Genomic DNA, 18995 nt, shown 5'->3' on the forward strand with positions numbered 1-18995 from the left:
CCATAGTTTAAAACATTCCCACATTTCATCGTGGCCAACACCGCTGCTGGCAAATTCCACCAAACATTCAGGAGAGAAATAATACACATTGACTCTAGCTCTTCCACAGAACAGGAAAAATGGGAAAAACTTTTTGATTTATTTTATGAGAATAGCTTAACTTTGCTACAAAAATCTTACAAGGTTATTACAGGAAAGGAAATTTACAAGCCTCTTTTTTTCTGGAACTAAACTCATGTATTCCTAAAAAAAATTAACCTTCCAAATCCAGCTACATATTTGAAGCAGGCCACATCATGACCAAATTTGCTTTAAGCATTGCCATTCTGTGTGCTACTTCCTGAAAAAGGAGAAAAAATAATCTGGGTAACTGCGGTTATTATCTATTATATATATCATGTATAATCTACTATAAACAGAACTGGTCATGTTCTGTTTGTTGGCCTGGGTGGTGTTAACACATGTGTACACTTTTTGATAACTTATCAATCTTTACATTTGGGTTTGTGCTCTATTCTGATTGTATGTCATATTTCAACAAATATGTTTATTAAAAAGAGAAAATGAAAGCACAACAACGAATGAAAAACACAACAGTTATCCAATTGAGAAGTGCCCAGAGGACTAACCAGAAAGTTTGGGGAAAACAAACGGAAACAGACCTAACAAGTTAAAATGCAGAGTTATTTAGAGTCAATACAAACCGGAAATTTACCTTATTGAAGGTGAAATTGTAGAGAGATACACATGTGCATGTGAGTATTCTATCATGTATACATACATGTATGTGATATACATAGGTACATGCATTATACATATGTATGAGTGTTTGTGGACACACATGCACATATGCGTCTCTCTATATATATAACTTATAGGGGGTATATATATGTGTGTGTGTGTGTATCTATACATATACATACGGCTGCTCTGGCGAGGGAGGGAGGGACAGATGTTTCCTGACCACCTACAAGGTTTCTCAAACTTAATTTTTCCAACATTTGAAATGTCATTTTTTTAAACTTAATATATGTTTCAATAATACATTTGTATTTTAATGTGTTATACCAGTATAATCCCAGCATTTTTAATTTGTTCATTAATGGCAGAATTCTCCAGCTTGTATGCATTCTCTTGATGCTGTGATGTAATAGGCTGGGCGCTGACAGCCTCCCTTTTGTATTCCACAAACCTCAAGTTTGTGGTCTCTCTCTGGCCTGCGGATTTGGACCAAGTTTCTGCACGTGCTCACCAGCTGTCCTTCAAAATTCACTCTAACCACCACTGTTGGGAGCATACACAAGGAAGAAGCCCTAGGGTGGAGGTGTGTGTATGTGAGGCACGCAGAGCACTGGGGGTGCCCAAGGGCCAGCTGGGGAGATCCATGGGTGAGGCATACCCCACAAGTCGTGGGAGACTTCTTGATGGAGTGCTCAGTGCAGTTACAGGATCCACATCCTTTAAAGCCCTCTGAGAGTACCTATCTGCCAATGTCTCCAAACTCTTCAACCCACCCACACTCATATTTTTGTGCTTCAACAGAGGGCTGGAACTTCTCTTCTTGAAACCTGGACTTCCACAAAGGCCCTCTCCTCTGTGTGTCATGATCTAAGACAGTGTTTTCAGGGGTTTCCATGCAGCAGCTGAAAGGAGTTTGAGCTGGTTCACGGGCCACTGTAGGGTCCAGAGCTGGGACCGAGGTCTGTCTGCCTATTACCAGATGCATGGGTGGGTGAGACTCCCTCTGGGTCCCTTGCCATATGGTGCTGGATCCCACTTCTCCCACAAAGGCACTTTTGTCTATGGATGGATGCCAAAGAATTGTTAGTGCAGGAGTAGAAAAACAGGAGGTGTCTTATTCCACCATGATCCTGATATCACTCTCCTTTGAATTACAGAGATTCCAATTTGACTCAGTTTTTCAGGAGCCTGCTATTTGCCTATAATTCACTACAACCTCAGACTCTCCCAGACCCACTCTATGAAGGACATAGAAAGAATGTTCTAAGACCTACTTACAAGGGCCAGGCAAATAAAAGCCAACAAATTGGTTCTGGTCATTCTGCTGGGAACAGAGGGCAGTGGACGTCTCATACATTCTGGTTTGGGCACAAGACTTCTTGTTCTCTGGGGATGAATAAACAACAAGAAAAGAGAGCCTGTGGTAGGTAAATACATGCTTGATTCATCTGAAAAGATCATCTCCTCCCCTTCATCTTGAAGGTTAGCGTAGGGAGAGAGCACGGGTAGTTTCCACTGTTCACCTTCTCCCTTAATATTCAGAACAGAGAATCAGTTTTATTTTGGGTGCCAATTCAACAAACTAAAAGATAAAATTCCTAACCCTTCTTGCAGATAAGAGTGACCAAACCAAATTCAGGCCAATGATGTGTGACAAGAAGTATGGAGTGGGGGTTTGTGGAGGCTGCACAGATGGAACTGACATAGATGGGAGGTTCAGCATTAGACATATGTGACACCAATCCACAGGTGCTGTAGGTATTATCTCATATACACCTGACGATGTTCCTAGAAAGCTGTTTTTAGCACCATCCCCATTGTGCAGGTTGGGAGACTGGGGAGATCTTGAGAGGTACAGTGGCTTTTCCAGGACACAGAACTGGTAGGATAAAAGAGGTGTGACTTCAGCTCTGTCTCCTCAAAGCTGGCCACTGGTTCCACTCCCAAGGAGCTGTGGGGAGGGTGGTGATGGATATTTGTGTACAGTGACGGAGATGACATGGGCAAGGAGGGAGAGTAGCCAACAGCCTAGCGGGGGCTTTGGGTGGGTCTGATTGAAGGAAGGGGCCAAGTAATAGAACCTTGAAGAAGTGACCTCACTTCCTTGGTGACAGCCCCCAACAGAACTTAGAACTCTGGTTACCAGGCACCCACACTGTAACCACAGCCTCCTGTCCAGTTCATTTGAGTGGAGACACTCGACACAGCAGGATGTTCTCGTGTTGTCCCGTGACTTTCCGAGGCTCTGGCCCCCAGAAAGCCAAGAATGAGAGCATATTAAGTCGCTTTAGACATTGGCTCAGCCCTCACCTCGAATGCCTGTGGCCTTTTGGCAGGAGGAACCATCAGGTAACACCGTAGCCCAGGGCAGGCATCTCTAGGTCAGGCCACAACTGTGATCCAAAATGGACAGCCCCACACCCCTTGACCCTCATTGTGTGTGTGTGTGTGTGTGTGTGTGTGTGTGTATGTGGGAGGTGGAGTTAGAGAAGGTAGTATGAAGAGGAACCACCCTGAGCAGGAGCAGGTAGCTAAATGGTGGAGATCTGGTGGTGTGTCATGTTCATACTGAAGATCTTGGCTGCACGAGAGGATGGTGAGTGCTGGGGACCAAGCTCTTCTACCCACATGTGAATCCCAGGCCGTCGAGGTGTCATCACATTCCTTCCCTGATGGAGACTATGCAGATGCCCCTCTGTGCCTGAACTGTGGTGGGGTTTCCCTCTGTGGCAAAGTCCAGGCAGGCCCCTGATGCCTCCTGGCCTGACTTCTGGGCATTGTCACTGCAGAGCTGCACCCAAGTGATGGTTGAGGAGCTGGTAGATGGTTTCCAGTCCGCCATCTCCCTGGAGTGGACACAGGTGCACCAGTCCATCAATGAAGAGGGCTGGTCTGAGGTGAGTGTGGGTGCAGAGGGGTCTTCATACCCAGGACTCTGAGATGACCAAGGCACTACTAGAATGCAGACTCAAATCTGAGTCTCCCCTGGAACCCCCCAGGGTTTTCTCATTAGAGTGCTCCACAGTCCCACTCCCAAAGGAATCTGGACCTCCACTCCTTCCCACCAGCTACACAGGAGGGTAGAAAGTCACCTCAATCCTCCCGCTGGTTCACCATGATGTCATTGAGTGTATGTCCCTCCTCCTCTCCCTCAGTGTGAGGATGAGTCCACCGTGAATTTAAATGAGGCCTGCAGGATGCGGGCCCTCCAGACAGGCATGATGGAGAAGCTGACAGAGTCCATCGTACCAGCTTTCCTGAGGAGGAACATCTCTAGCTTCACCACCTTCATGGTCAACTACTCGGCCTTAGACACATCCCACCAGGTCCTGGACCAGCTGTTTACTAGGTGAGTGGCCACTCCCTCCTCAGCACAGTGGTGACTCTGCCCCCTGCCAGCTGTGTGTCTTGCGAGTGTCACCAAATCTCTCTGAGCCTCAGTTTGCTCCTCTGAAAAGTAGGTTGGGAGAGGATAAATTTCATGGGGATCTTGTAGGAACTCATGGGATCAGCCATGGCGGGTGCTTACCTGGTGCCTGGCTCTGCAGAGAGGGCTGTGGACGTGCGGTGGTTGTTCATGGTGTTTATTTCTCTCTTTCCCGTGAATAGTAGTCTGCCTCACCCATCTCTGAGATGCGGCCTTTCTGAGTTTGGAAAAGCACATGGAAAGCACCCTGTCAAGGAGTTGGAGATTCCATCCAGCTGGTCCTGGTCCTTTTCCTTGGAGTAGCCAATCAAGGATCTCTGGGGCAGCAGAGAGGCCCTAGACGCACTCAGGTGTCTGGGATGGTTCTGGGTGGACTACATTCATTGAACCATGTAGATTAAGCACCTACTGCATGCAGGACATTTGGAGACAGGAAACTCAGTGAAAGAAGGAGACACAATGCGTGCCCTCAATTTCCGTCTGAGAGTCAGACATTGACATTAGACATCATTCGCAGGTCTTGTCATCCACCGTCCATCCCAAGGGATGCCCTCATAGCATCCTTGACATCTGGAGGCATCTCCCCTTATTCCAGCCAGGAGGGCAGAGCGCAGGACCACCTAAAAAAGTGAGTGGTCCTTGGGGCCAGAAGGACGGCCTCCTGTCTCTAAAGAACAAGCTGTGGGGGGAGAGATGGAGGCTGTGGCTGAGGGGAGCCTGTCAGAAGCCGCATCTCACGCATCTTTTGATTCCCATGGGAAGGCAGAGGCCCGGTGGCTTCCATTCCAGGAGGACAGGAGTCAAAGAGCTATGGATGGGTGCCAGGACCCCTGGGAACCAGAGGGGTGGCTGTGCTGAGTTCTCCCCTAGAAACCCATTCCCACCACAGACCCATTTTAATCTGCCTCCCCTTCTCCACATCTACCTCTTCTGACCACCGCCTCCAGGCCCAGAACAGGAGGTGTGTGAGCAACCTGGTCACAAATCTGTCTCAGTGCTCAATCCAGTTGCACAAGTGCATGGAGGGCCGGGGTGGGCTGTGTCCCTGACCTTCAGGAGAAGAGTGTCAGTGGGAAGAGAGTCACAACAGACTCTGTGTCAACCTGCTGGATAAGCAGGCCTGCCACTGCCAGGACAGCCTCGTAGGGGTCAGGGCTGCCATGTGGCTCTCACCTGGATGGAGAGGGGCAGGCATAGGGTCCAGTCCCAAGCCAGGGTGTCTTGGGTGAGAAGTGTGGAGGGAAAGGCCAGGCCTCTGACTCTGTTGCCCAATTGCCTCCCCCAGTGCCATCTCTTCTCTGGTGGGAACCTGCCTGGACCCAGGGCAGGATTTCTGGGAGCTCCTGCACTATCCCTGCTTCAGCATGAAGCTGGCCTCTCTGCATCTCAGCTTGCCTGGCTCGGGGCTTCAGGGCCACACCTACCTTCTCCAGGTCCAGCTGGAGCATCCACGGCCCATTGAGGCAGAGCTGGAAGGTGAGGCGACTGCAGTCTGGGATGACAATTTGCGGAGTGTTCGGAGGCTTGGTTCACTTCAAGGCAGTGGGGTCTTTCCTGGCTTTGACAGGCACAGGGGAAGTCAGCTACTTGAGTGACAGTTTCTTTCTCCTGCTGCAGTACCATCTCCAGAGCTCCCTCCAGCTCCAGCGCCAGAGCAAGGCCCAGCTCCATGGCTAGATCCAGCTCCAGCTCTAGTTCCACCACCTGTGCTAGAGCTGGAGCCAGTGTCACCTCCATCAGTCCCTCCAGGGCCAGAGCCACCACCAACCTCAGCTCCAGCCCCAGTGCCAGCTCCTGAGCTGGAGCCAGCTGGACCATTGGCTCCAGGGAGAATCCTCCCTCCACCTGGTGAGATAACAGCAGAGCCAGATCCAGGCCCAGAGCCCGCCTGCCCCTGGGACGTGACCACCAAGAACCTGCTGAGGGAGGAGAAGCCTGACTTCTTGGAGTTCCCTCCCCGGCTGGTGGCAGAGCAGTTGACACTGATGGATGTGGTGAGCAGCGGGGCTCTCAGGGCAGGTGGGGCCGGCCTTCCCTGTGCCATCAGCTACCCCAGACCTGCCATTTCCTGATCCAGAATCCCATGATCTCGGTCCAACCTCTTGCTTCCCCACTTACCCTCATGTGACCTGAGCAGCCTTCTTCACTCCCAAGCCTTTGCTGTCCTCATGTGGACAGTAGGGGTGGACTTTGAGAGCAGCTGCCATGCAGAGTGGCTGTGCAGGTGAATGAGGTGGAGCAGAGAGGAAGTTGGTCAGAGTCTGCGCTTTGGTGGGGGAGGGGAGCACACTGAAGTGCTGTCTTGTCCTTGGGTAGTTCACTCATTTGCCCAGGAGGCCTCAACAGCCTCAGCACTAATTAGGCACTTAATGTGTACATGACTACAAGGCAGACAAACAAAGCCCGTGGTTGTTGCTGCCTTGGGGGAATGTGCATCTGAAAGAGGAGTCAGACCCCGGGATGGTCAGAATGGGTGGAAGATGCCCCTAGAGATGGTCATGCAGGAGCTGAGTTCTGGTGCTTGGAGGAAGTGAGACTAGGTGGCGAGCAAATGCCACTTCCCTGCGCCACAGTATCGGTTCCTGGGTCATCCTGTGCTGGGTGCCCTCAGGGGACACAGGCAACACCCAGGGACTCCCACAAGCCTCAGACCGCATTCTCAGCTTCCTGAGCTCCAACTCTCACCACTGACCCGGCCTGGGACTGGGGGCTGCAGATGCTGAGGTAGGCTGTGGCAGGGCTGGGTGACACTCCCTGTCCTCCCCAGGAGCTCTTCAAGACAGTGAGGCCCCACGACTTCCTGGACTCCATCTGGTCCCAGTGTGACAACAGGGGCAATGAGCACCTGGCACCGACCATCCATCCCTCCGTGACCCACTTTAACAGATTGGTCCAATGTGTTGTCACCACCTGCATTGGGGACCCGAGCATGACGGCCCAGGACAGGGCCAGGGTGGTGGAGCTCTGGATCCAGGTGGCCAAGGTAAGATGTGGGAGGCCCTGGGAGCCCCTCTCTGGAGTCAGGGGAACTGCCCCTTCTCCTTTCTCAGCTCTCATGTTTGAAGTCCGTGGTCTGAGCCTTTGCACAATCCTTAGGCCCCTCCTGCCAGGCCTCGATGACCTGACTCCTGGTCCCAGTGGTGGGAAGCTCACCCCTTCCTGGGCTCCTTTCTTGGCTTGAGCTGAAATCCTCCTCCCTGGAAGTATTCCTCATCAGGTTCCAGCTGTGCCCTTCCCGGGTTCCCTGAGCTGCTGTCTCATCCAGGACAGGAGACGTTAATGAGGCGACAGAAGCCAGAGGAAGCAGGGCTCCAGCTCCCCCTCACAGCTCATTCTCTTCCCTTCCCCAGGAATGCCACAGCCTGAGGAACCTTTCCTCTCTCCACGCGATCTTCTGGGCTCTGGAGGGCCCCTCCATTCAACATTTAAAAGAGACGTGGAGACAGGTGTCCAGGTGGGTAGGCCTCTCTCCATGCGAGCACCACCTGGGTGGACCAGACACCCCCCACAGGGCTGGCATTGCCCTTCAGTCAGTTGGGATCTCCTGGGAGACAGCAAACCCTGGGGTTAGGGTCTGACCTGGTTGGCAGGCTGGAAGTCTTTCTGAAAACTTAGGCCAGTGGTTCTGCTTCAGGAATCAGTTTCCCTAAGTGACAGATCATGGCTTGAACCAAATTGAAGATTTTCAAGTGTTTGCAGCAACAGAACTCTCTGTCCACGTGAAATTAAGACTGTTTAAAACATATCTGCTGAGAAAATAAGAGAATGGAGGCCCAAGGTGACAATAGGAGAGCCCCCTCCCCAGTCCCAGACACCTCAGGGCTCAGAGAACACAGTGAAAATGTTCATCCAGGCTGTCTGGATCTTCTGGGTTTTCAGACAAAAGGGATTTACCCTCAAACCACTCCACAGTGTTTCTTTCCTTTTTTCCCTCCTCAGGAAGAACTGTCAAATGCTTAAAAACATCCTCCACACATGCCACCGGGAGAGCAGGAAGCTTCTCAAGGAGGTGAGTGGAGGCTGGAGACCTGGAAGGACGGGAGGTGAGGTGGGGAGGGACCAGGCAGGATGTGCTTTGGTAAGTTTTTCACTTAAGGTTCCCCGAGAAATAACGGTCTGTCTTGTCCAGCTGGACAGGAAGCGGGGGGTGTGAGCTGCAGGGGCAGGTGGGGACTGTTTGGGGCAGGAGGCCTTGGTCACGGGATACAGTGGTGTCGCCTGGACTGTTCCAAGAGGTGAGGAGCTGGCAGAATGAGCAGGTGTCTGGCTTCCATGCAGACCCATCAGCTGGCCCTCATCATCCTCCAGGCTGGCGGGTGGATGGAGTGGGTGGGGGTTCCTTTCTTCCTAAAGCAGCCCAGTCTGTCCTCAGGAAGCCAGGCCCCTGCTGCTCCTTCTGTCTTCACTGCACCTCACAGGGGAGGGCACTCTGCCTGTCCCAGGGATGGGCACTGTGAGGTCACACAGACCTTGTGGACACAGGGGCTGCCCAGCCTTGGGCCAAATGGTGGATCTGGGACAGAACTGTGTGCTCTCTGGGACTGTGCACTCTAGTCCGATAGTGGTCACTGCTGACAAACCAGTGAGTCTCCCCCAGTGCCTTGTCGACAAGGATATGCCCCAGATGGGAATGAGAATTATCGAGGAACCTACAGATTCTTAATGGCCTCCATCGAGGCCCTGGAAGGAGGGGCCTAAGGATTGTGCAAAGGCTCAGACCACAGACTTCAAACATGAGAGCTGAGAAAGGAGAAGGGACATTAGAAGTCTCCATGTGAAAAAGGATGCAAATGTCACCATTACACAGTGCCGTGGTCAACTCCTACACTGTCACTCAGATGTGGCACACGGGGGTCCCCTTCCTGAGTGAGTGAAGGAGGAGTTCTGTGCAGGGACAATCCTGAGGGGATCCTAGGGAGCTGAGGACTTTGGCATGGCCTCAGGTCCAGCCTGGTGTCAGAGAATCCCAGGGGCCTGGAAAACACAGAAGCCACTTGCATGGGAACCCGAGACACCTTGTGCCTCTCCATCCATGGCTCAGGTTGACTGAGGGCCTCAACACACCCCGAGAGTCCAGAGGACAGGACATTGGTCCGAGGTGTGTCTGGAGGAGGAGTGAAGGCCGGGGGCCAGGGCCTCTGGCTGGGAGGGGGAGTGGTCTCCTCTGCGGGCCCTTGAGCAAGTCACTGCCCCTCTGTGGGCCTCGGTCTCCTCATCTCGGAAATGGAGGGAGATGATCTGTGGTGCAGGCCTCACAGGGGTGATGAGGTACAAGGGGAAGAGGAATGTGCAGGAGCTTTGTGCTCCTCCTCCTTGAGGGGGGGGACAGCACTGGTGACAGTCAGATGACACTGAGTCCTCAGGGGACCCTGAGAGGCATGGGGAGTCCTCACACTTTCCTGATGAGGATAGAGGCTTAGGGGCCTGGGCAGGCCTGAGGGCACAGAGGAGGGAGTGTTGGAGCTGGGAGTCATCTAGAATCAGGGCACCCTGGAATGGGAGCAGCCATAGACACCAGATGTCCAGGGTCCAAGATCAGGGACCTGGGAGACATGGGGAAGGGAACATGGCCTCCCTGAGCCTGTCCTTGACCCTGCAGGAGGTGACATCTGTGAGGGCCACCCTGGATATTGACCCCCATGGAGCCCAGGAGAGGCAGCAGCAGCAGGTGAGGTGGCCTGAGGGGGAGGGTCTAGGTGTCAGAGGAGGGGTCACTCACCTCATGGCTGGAGGCATCCCTAAGAGAGCGGTCCCTCCTCCTCCAGCCCAGCTCCTGGAGCCCAAGAGCCTGAAATGCCTGCCCTGGAAGTGACCAGGAGGAGGCCTGGAAGAGCTGGGCCCAGGATGGGTTAGGGAGGGGAGGGGCAGGGACCACATACCCTGGGATTTGCCAAAAGCCGCCCCTTGGAGGTGACTGGAGAAGTTGGGTGGTCCTGGAGGGGGCAACTGGGGGGAGGCTGCTGAGGGTCCTAGGCTGTTCTCTGTGGGAGTCTGTGGTAGGCAGAAGGCTGGGGTGAAGGGATTTGGGGGAGGGTCCATGGGGGCACCTGAGAGTTGGGACTCATCTCACCACTCCCACCCTGATTTCACAGGGTGTCATCCCCTTCCTGGGCACGTTCCTCTATCAGGTGAAGCTGCTGGACATTGGGATGGCGGATGATCTGGAAGTGAGTGAGCCTGGAGATGGGGACAGGGAGCAGGATCCTGAGGTTTGGGAGGCGAGAGCCCTGCACTGAGACCTGAGCTCTCAGTACCTGGCAAACCTCCTCTGATGAGAGCCCCATGGCCACCCCTGGGAGCTGGGGAGTCAGGCCCATCTTAGCAATGCTTGAATAGACGCTCCGCATAAGCCCCCCACCAGTCTACCTGGGCTGGTGAAGCTCATAGCTGCCTGCCTGCAGAGCTGCAGGAGGCTGTGTCTGAGATGGATTCAGCCTCCCCCTCGGGCCCTGCCCCTGGGGGAGTGCCATCAGCCCCTGCAAGTGAGGAAGCACTTCTGTGTTCCAGCTGTCCCTTCCTCCCTGAGGCCTCAGTCTCCCCGTCTGTCATCAGAGAGGGTGTGCTACAGAAGGTTTCTGGCCTCAGCTCCCCTGTCTCTCCTGCTCTGGAGCCCAGAGCCTGGCCCAGTGTCAAGTTCTCTTTGTGGAAGGTCTGCCCTCTGCTGGGCCCTGACATTCCTGTAGCCTGAAAGGGGTGGGATGGGGGTTGGTTCTGGGCTTAGGGGGCTGTTTTTGACGGACATTGGCTGTCTCCCTTCCAGGGAAATCGGGTCAACTTCCAGAAATGGTGTGAAGTGAGCAGCTATGGGGAGGGTGGGGATGTGGAAATCAGAGACCTCCCCTGGCAAGACTTTCTCTGGCCTCATCCCTTGGGTCTTACATTTATTGAGAGAGTCAGATCCACAGAGCTGGGCATCCCATCACGTTGGCGGGTGCGGGAGGGGCTGGCATCAAGGACACCTTCCTGGATGAGGAACTAATTCAAGCCAACTGTGAGGACAGGCAAGTCCTGAATGGAGTGGGAAGGAAGGAGGGTTCCCGAGTGAGCACAGACCCCAGACCATATCCTCACTCCACACAAGTGCCTGGCAGCGTTCCCCACCCAAGCCCTGTCTGCATCCTGTCCTTCCTCCCAGAAATTCAAAGTCATCAGGAGGATGCAGCTGCTCCAGCAGGCTGCAAATGCATATGACCTGGAGCCCAACGAGCGATTTGGGGCCTGGTTCCAGGCCATGGAGCCCATCAGTGTCCATGAGAGGTGAGGGGGACAGGAGTTGGGTGAGGGCAGGGCAGACTCTCTCTGATGGCCAGCTCCAGAGCCTGTGGCCTGGATCGCTGATCAGCCACAGAACTCGTAGCGTGGTGACCCATGGGGCACTGGGACTCATCTGCTGGCAGGCTCTGGGAGGGGCACCTGAGGTGTGGCTCCTGGTAGCTCACAGGCCACTCTGTCCTGTAGCTACTGGGTCTCCTGCCGGCTGGAGCCCGCACACCAGAAGGCGAGCAAAATGCGGCTCTTCAGGAGAAAGAGGAACCGGACATCCTCCAGTTCAGGGCCGAGTGAGTGTTGGGACCAGGAGCGACTGAATCCAGGGGCTCAGTACAGCTTCGGGCTAAGCATGGAACTGGATCCCAGCTCCACTGCTGAGCAGGCCTGGGACAGGCCGCTCCCCTGTCCTCTCTGGGATTTAGTTGAATCCTCTGAAATGGGTGATGCTAAATGATGCCTCTCGCATCAGGGACAAACGGGGTGCTGTTGATGGACTGAGCACTCGGCACAGAGTTTGGCTCAGAGTGCAGAGGTGCAGGGAGGTGTGCCATGAATCACAGGGAGGGACCCCAAAATAGTCTGTTTCTTCTCTTCAGCCACCACGCCCTTGGCGATGAGCCGTCACACTCTGGAGACCACAAGGGCAGCTCCTCCTGACCAGCAGAGACACTGACGCCCTCGGGGTGCACCGGGCCAGCTCTTCCCACCCTGAGTGAACGATGACATCCTAAGACTTTCCCTGGTTTCCCCTAAAGCCCCAGAGGGAGGGCACCACCCCTTCCAACTCCCTGACATCTCCACCCCTGCGACCATTAACCCATTGGGGAGGAGTGATATTATTTCTTTAATAGTAAATGGTAGGTTTGACTCTTACGTTATATCCTGTTTCTGTCGCAGCCTGGGTGTTGTGGTGTGGTTCTTTCACTTCTTATGTTCATGTAAAAGAGACACAGAATCTTATTTTCCTCCTTGAATTAAGAACTTGTGTATGGTCACATCTTATTGTATGTGGGAGAAGGGAGGAGGGCCAGCCTCCTCCCTGGCTACTTAATGACACCCTCAAGTCCCCCTTCCTCAGAGGACAGGTGCATTTCTGTGTGGTTCACCTGGGCCAGGAGCAGAGACAGCCCCTCAGATCTCCCTGGATGTCGAGGTTGGAGGGACATTCCCAGGCAGAGCAATAACCACTGAAATGTGGGTGTCTTTCAAATAGCACTTACCAGGACCATGTCCTTCCCCAGGACAGTGGCTGTCTTTCTACAGCTTATCAGGAAGAAGGAATGATTTTTGCTTCTCTTGTTAATGTTTCTTTGATCAGATATTGGAAATTGCTGTTTGCTAAACAGTCTCTGGATTTGCATCAACACTAAATGAGGAAAAATATAAAAAGATAAAAGTTTGCATGTGGAACAGACAAGGCCAGAGGAACACCATGTGCAGATGGACTAAGGGCCGACAGGACATCCCCACCAGGCCGCCTCTAGTACTCCCTGTTCACCCTTCGCCAAGACTGGAAACCTGGGATCCTGGCCCATGCCCTAGGAAGTCCTTTTCTCGCTTGTTTCATATCCAGAGGGAAAGATTCATGATGCAGCTTTTAAAGCTACAACAGGACTTTGTTCCATAAACCTCACTGCTCCCTGTGAACTAGGATTTCCAGCATCCCCGCACTTCCTTGTATGATTCTTTTTTGGCAGAAATTCCCTAGAAGGCCCCCAGCCTCTCTGTCAGGTACATCGTGGCCATTCCTCCCTGGCTGAGCCTGATGGATCAGTGGTGAGCTCTGGTTTGCCAGGACAATAGACCTTAATCCTGTCCACTGAATGACCCACACCGTCCCTTGCTGCCCTGGGTGACATCTGGGCCCCTGTGGTTCTGAGGTCCATGGTCTTAGACAATCACTAGTTTACACACTCAGTCGTGTTGTTACTGACTTGTCCCAAAGTGGCAGCTGGGCCTGAGCGAATAGAGCACTTAGTCCCTGGGACGGCTGTGTTCTTTTCCCCAGTCTGTGCTGTGGTTATGTGGATTTGTGTTACAGGGATGTGAAACTTTACTGTTGGGAGTTTTGAAAGATGAGGCAGGAGAGGGGCAGGTATAGAAGTGGGTCCAGCAGGGGAATTCCACCAATCTTAGACACCACAGACACAACAGATACCACCTTAACAATTAAAATACTGAAATGCTCCCCACATGTGTGGTGAACAGACACTGCTCAGAGCTCATGCTGAGAATCCACCCGACGACGTGGAGCTAAAGTCTTAGCACCTGGCATTTTGAACATCATGCCCTGAAAACACCCTGTAAGACAAGGGCCATTGTCTTGAATTCCTTGGTACTTCTTCCCCCTCCTTTCTGAAGGCTGCAAGTGTCACCCACGGATGCCTTTTCAGTTCAGCCTGAAGCAGAGTAGAAATCCTGCTTCCCACAGCCCAGGTCCTTCCTTTCAGGACACTGCCATCCAGGAAAGAAAGAATTCATGCATCAGTGTAGACACACAAACACACACACTCATATCCCACCCAAATCCCAAGATGCATGAACTACTAAGAGATTAAAAGTGACTTCAGAAACAGATCAACCAATTGCAAAAGAAGGGTTTCATGAAGATCCAGACTCAAATAAAATGTAAAACCAGGAAATAACCTTGACAAAACTGGGAGACTTGGGATACTGACTGGACAGTTGATTATCCGAATGACATTTTTATTTTTGTGTGTGATAATATTATTGTGTTTGTGTTCCAAAAATCCCTCATCTGTAAGAGAAACAGAAATATTTACAGCTGAAATGATGTGCTCTCAGACATCTCTTCTGGTTAATTCTTGGGGTCTTGGTGTGAGGATAAACAAAGCCAGATGGTATACGAGTTGACAATCTTTAAAGCAAGTAACAGGTTCACAGAGATTGATTTTTCTCTATTCTGAGATTTAGAGATTTTTGAAAACCTTCAGAACACAATTTTGATAAATGTAGTATACTTGCTGTTCATATTACAATGTTACAAATTAAAACCTCACAAATATAAAGGAATGCTTCTCCTTCCTGACCTAAGGAAGCTCTCTCTCAGTCTGGCTTCTGTGAATGACCTGATGATGCCACCAGTTATTCACTTATCACGTGTTTGTTGAGTAATTCCTATGTGCTCTGTGCTGTGTGCAAGGCGAACACATTTCCATGACTCTGGATCTCGTGTGGGAAGGAAGGCAATGAGCCTGCTGCAAGGTTCTCTACGGGGAAAATAATGCCCCCAGGGGGTATGCTCATTCTGGAGATTCCAAAATCAAAGCTACACAAGTTTGCCAGGTAACAGATAAGAGATACTTAATTCATGATATTGAAATCACCTATGTCTGAATTACCATGTGACAATGAAGAGAAGATTGATGGATTTTATGTTATAATTAGATGCACAATCATGGTGCTGGCCTCTGGCCAGGTGGTTAAGTTTGGCATGTTCTGCTTTGGTGTCCCAGGTTCAGTTACCAGGCACGGACCTACAGTACTCATTAGCAGCCATGCCGTGACGGTGACCCACACACAAAGTAGAGGAAGATTGGCAACAAATGTTAGCTCACGATGAATCTTCCTCAGCAAAAAAAAAAAAAAAAGCAAAATCACAATAAAAATTTATGGAATCGGATTTAATAGAAATTAACAGACAAATCTTGTTCAAGTAGGTATTATCTCTTCATTGAGTGTAAGTTCTAGAAAATACAAATGTAACTTCAAAACACTAATTCCTCAGCTTCAATTCTCCTATCAATTTTAATATAAAAAGGAGAAAACTCATGGTAAATAAAAATTGAGGTTTACCATGAAAGCTCAAGATCATGATGGCCGTTACAAAGAGATGCTGTGAGAGTCAAGCCTGTCTCGTGGGGAATTTCTCATCGGCACCACTCTCCTTTTCTTTAGAACTGATGTTGCCTTCCTCACTGTGTTTTCAGGATGCCTTTCTTGGCTCCTTGCTCTCTCTGCCTCCCCGGCAATCTCGTCTGTCCTCGAGGCCACCGTCAGTCTGTCCCATGCTTTTCCTCACTTTCTGTGTCTGTCTCCTGATATCTCTAGAAGATGTCCGTTGCCTGCAGAGGGGCTGTGAGCGACCCAGACCCATCCCTGGACTCATCTCTGCCCAATATGGACAGTGGCCCGGGTGGGCTCAGGGCTGGTGTGCAGATCCCTCGGCCCCAGCATGTCCAGGGATTCACATGGGCCAGTCTGTGCGACTGTTTAGAAGGTATTTGCGACTCCAAAGAACGTAAGAGTTCTCCTTCACTGCTGCAGGCCTGGAGTCCCTGCAGTCTACAGTATCCACAGACCTTCTGCGGCTTCTCCAAGGTCTCCTCCCACTGACTGCACCTGACCTCACCGCCAGGATGGGCAGTTAGTCCAGTAACTGGCCTCTGGAACATACAGCTGTTTAGGCTTCTAGGTGCGTAGAACTTCAGTTTTCTGATCGGGTTTAGTTTCATGGTCTTACTGTTTCCACTATGAAGTCGGGCCATGTTTTTTGAGCTTTCTCTTTCAAAACAAAATAAAATCTGAAATTTGAACAAAATGGATGATGAAGATTACCATCCATGGAGATCGTTCTCAGCTCACATAGATATTCCACCCTCCTTCTCTCCCTGGACACATGCGTCTCAATTCACACCGTGCATCACAATCATTGGAGGGTTTTTAAAACTCAGAGTGCTGGACCTCAACCCAAGTAGGTCTAGGGAAGGAATGGAGACTTTTCATTTCTAAGAGGTGATGTTGATCCTGCTGGTACAGGGACCACATGTGGAGAACAGGATTCAGTGACACCATCAAGCTGAGGTGAGACAAGGACAGAAATAGCCAGGTCATTATCTAGTGTCAAATCCAGACCAACTTCCCTCTGCCATCTTGCTTCAGGATGTTCCTCTCCTCCTCTCTCTGTCATGGTCAAATTCACACATGCTGGTTCCCCACAGCCAACTGTTATTGGGACACACGACTTCCAAGGACTCCATAGATCCTTTTAGTGCCTCATCTCTAATGAAATTATTCACTATTCCATTATTAGTCATCCACTTCCACACCCGATCCTATCTTCACCCAAAATTCTCCTGCTCACAAATCAGTAATTCACAAACACCATATTCCCACCACAAATTTCCACTTTTCCAGTTTTTACACAAATCAATCCACTCTAAAGAATCATTCTTCAATAAACTAGATTACTCCAGTAGGAATGTCTTCACAAACCACTCTTTTTCTTCTCATACTCCTTTCTAGTAACCTCAGATTCACAGTGCATCATTTCAGTCATCCACTGACCATACTCCAAGATTCTTTATTGCCATCATATCCACCCTGCACACTTAAGATGATTTCAAATACCTGCCATGCCATGTTGACACTTGCACTGAAGAGAGAATGCACCAGAAACCTGTGGATGCCAACAGAGAATCAACAGCAACCAATGGACTTATATGCATGCTCTAATGCTTCCTGAATGCCCTGCTCAATTCTTTCCATTTCTTGAGTTCCATAAATCTCTATATTCCGACATCCTCCATATTTCACAGATAAATTGTAAACCACCAGACAAGAACTGTTTCACTCTCTAGTCATCAGATCTACAAATATTCCTCATAAGGAATTCATTTATCACACCCTTTCTGTTGTTATATCCAAAGAAATTGATTTTTTGGCTGAAACGACTCTGATTTTTATCTTATCCTTCCATTTCAATGACATCATGCCCTCAATATTTGTTGTGCTTTCCATAACTTCCCTACTGGAATCATCCCTCAAGTTTCAAATATGCACAAATCTCTACCATCTACAAACGAATCTCTCATCCAGAATTCCTAATAGTCCTCACCCTCCACGCCCCTACTTTCCTCCTCCTGCCAGGCATACATTGCAAAAAGTTCACATATATCCCAATGCCTCTGTTTCCACAGTGCCCACCTAATCCCATCCCCATTCTGTGGATGCTTCTCTTGCTAACCTCACAAGCCGTGTCTCTTTCTAATCAACTGGGGACTTTTCATGATTTGTCTGACATGCTCTGCAGTAGCAGGTGACATTGCGGACAGCAATGTCCTTTTAAAAGCTGATTTGTCTTTGGGATCCACCACCCTACACTGTCCTGTTCTTGCCTGTCTAAACTTCCTGAGCAACATCCTTGCTTACCTTTATTACCACCCCACAACGATGGATGATTCCTGGAAGTGAGCCCTGCTCTGACACCTGTTCCCCATCTGCACCCTCCTTCTTGGGCAAAACCCATGCATTTCCCTGGCTTCAAATACCACTAACGACCCAAACATGTCCAAATAATCAACAGAGACCTAACTCTGACCCCCAGACCCATTTATCTACCTGCCCACTCACCACATCAGTGATGACTCAACTCACAATGACCAGGTCCCAACTTCAACAAATCACATCCTCAAATAATTTGCTTCTCTCTCAGTGTCCCCAAACTCACTTATTTGTGGTAATAAGCTGTCTACCCCTGGGTGTCACTCTGCACAGCCTGCCACCCCAAACTCACCAATCAATGAACCATCCATGCACCCTTCTGAAGCTACCTACAGGTTATCCACTTCTAATTTATTTCTAATCACCTTTCAGATCTCATACAAAATATCGTCTCCACACAGGGATGTCTCCTGCTCTAGTAACCTAAATTACAAAACCCCATTTTACCTCTTTGTTGATTTTGTTTCTATTTTAGTTATATGTGCATTATTATCTATTTCTTTCAAGATTTAATTCGTTCTCACTAAATTAGATATTCCATGAAGACAAGACTAATATGGATTTTCCAACCTTTCCCACTATAGTGTTCACATATGGCTTTGTACACAAAAAGGGCTCACATATGTTATGTGTACAATATATATTTTATATTTATATACGTGTAAAATTCAAACACTAAAACATTTCTTCATGAAATATTTTAAATCCATCCACGTAACTACTGTTTTTTTTATTTTTTCCGAGAAAGATCAGCCCTGAGCTATCATCCATGCTAATCCTCCTCTTTTTGCTGAGGAAGACCGGCTCTGAGCTGACATCTATTGCCACTCCTCCTCGTTTTTTTCCTCAAAGCCCCAGCAGGTAGTTGTATGTCATAGTTGCACATCCTTCTAGTTGCTGTATGTGGGACACGGCCTCAGCATGGCCAGAAAAGCGGTACATTGGTGTGCACCCAGGATCCGAACCCCAGCCACCAGCAGCAGAGTGCCAGCACTTAACCGCTAAGCCACGGGGCCGGCCCCTCGACTTAACTACTCTTGTGCAAAGATACCACATTTAGAGTGGTACACTGCAATAAATTAGCAAGAGTAGCTTAAGATTCCAAATCCTTTCTCCTCGTAATCCAATCATGAGATTCTAGTCACAATGACCTGTTTAAAATGCAAAAGTGATTAGTTCATCTTAATTTTAAAACCTCTATTTCTGTCTTCACCACATATTTCTTCTGTTGTCTTATCATAATTATTAGCACTACCCTTTTCATTCCCTGATATGTTCCAGTTTGGAGGGAAAACTATTTGGTCATTCGATTTTT

The 18995-nt window shown here is 50.1% G+C and overlaps 1 protein-coding gene across 1 annotated transcript; it reads left to right on the top strand.

Annotated features, from left to right (window-relative positions):
- The first annotated feature begins 10285 nt into the window (after window positions 1–10285).
- On the top strand, window positions 10286–12110 carry LOC131403955 (ral guanine nucleotide dissociation stimulator-like). The gene is made up of 4 exons (XM_058538142.1): window positions 10286–10335; window positions 11304–11425; window positions 11627–11727; window positions 12034–12110. Exons 1-4 carry the CDS (start codon window positions 10318–10320, stop codon window positions 12108–12110), a joined length of 318 nt encoding a protein of 105 aa, XP_058394125.1. The 5' UTR covers window positions 10286–10317.
- Window positions 12111–18995: the final 6885 nt, after the last annotated feature.

This window comes from Diceros bicornis, unplaced genomic scaffold (genome assembly GCF_020826845.1).
Source record: "Diceros bicornis minor isolate mBicDic1 unplaced genomic scaffold, mDicBic1.mat.cur scaffold_97_ctg1, whole genome shotgun sequence".
In the NCBI taxonomy this organism is placed as follows: domain Eukaryota; kingdom Metazoa; phylum Chordata; class Mammalia; order Perissodactyla; family Rhinocerotidae; genus Diceros; species Diceros bicornis.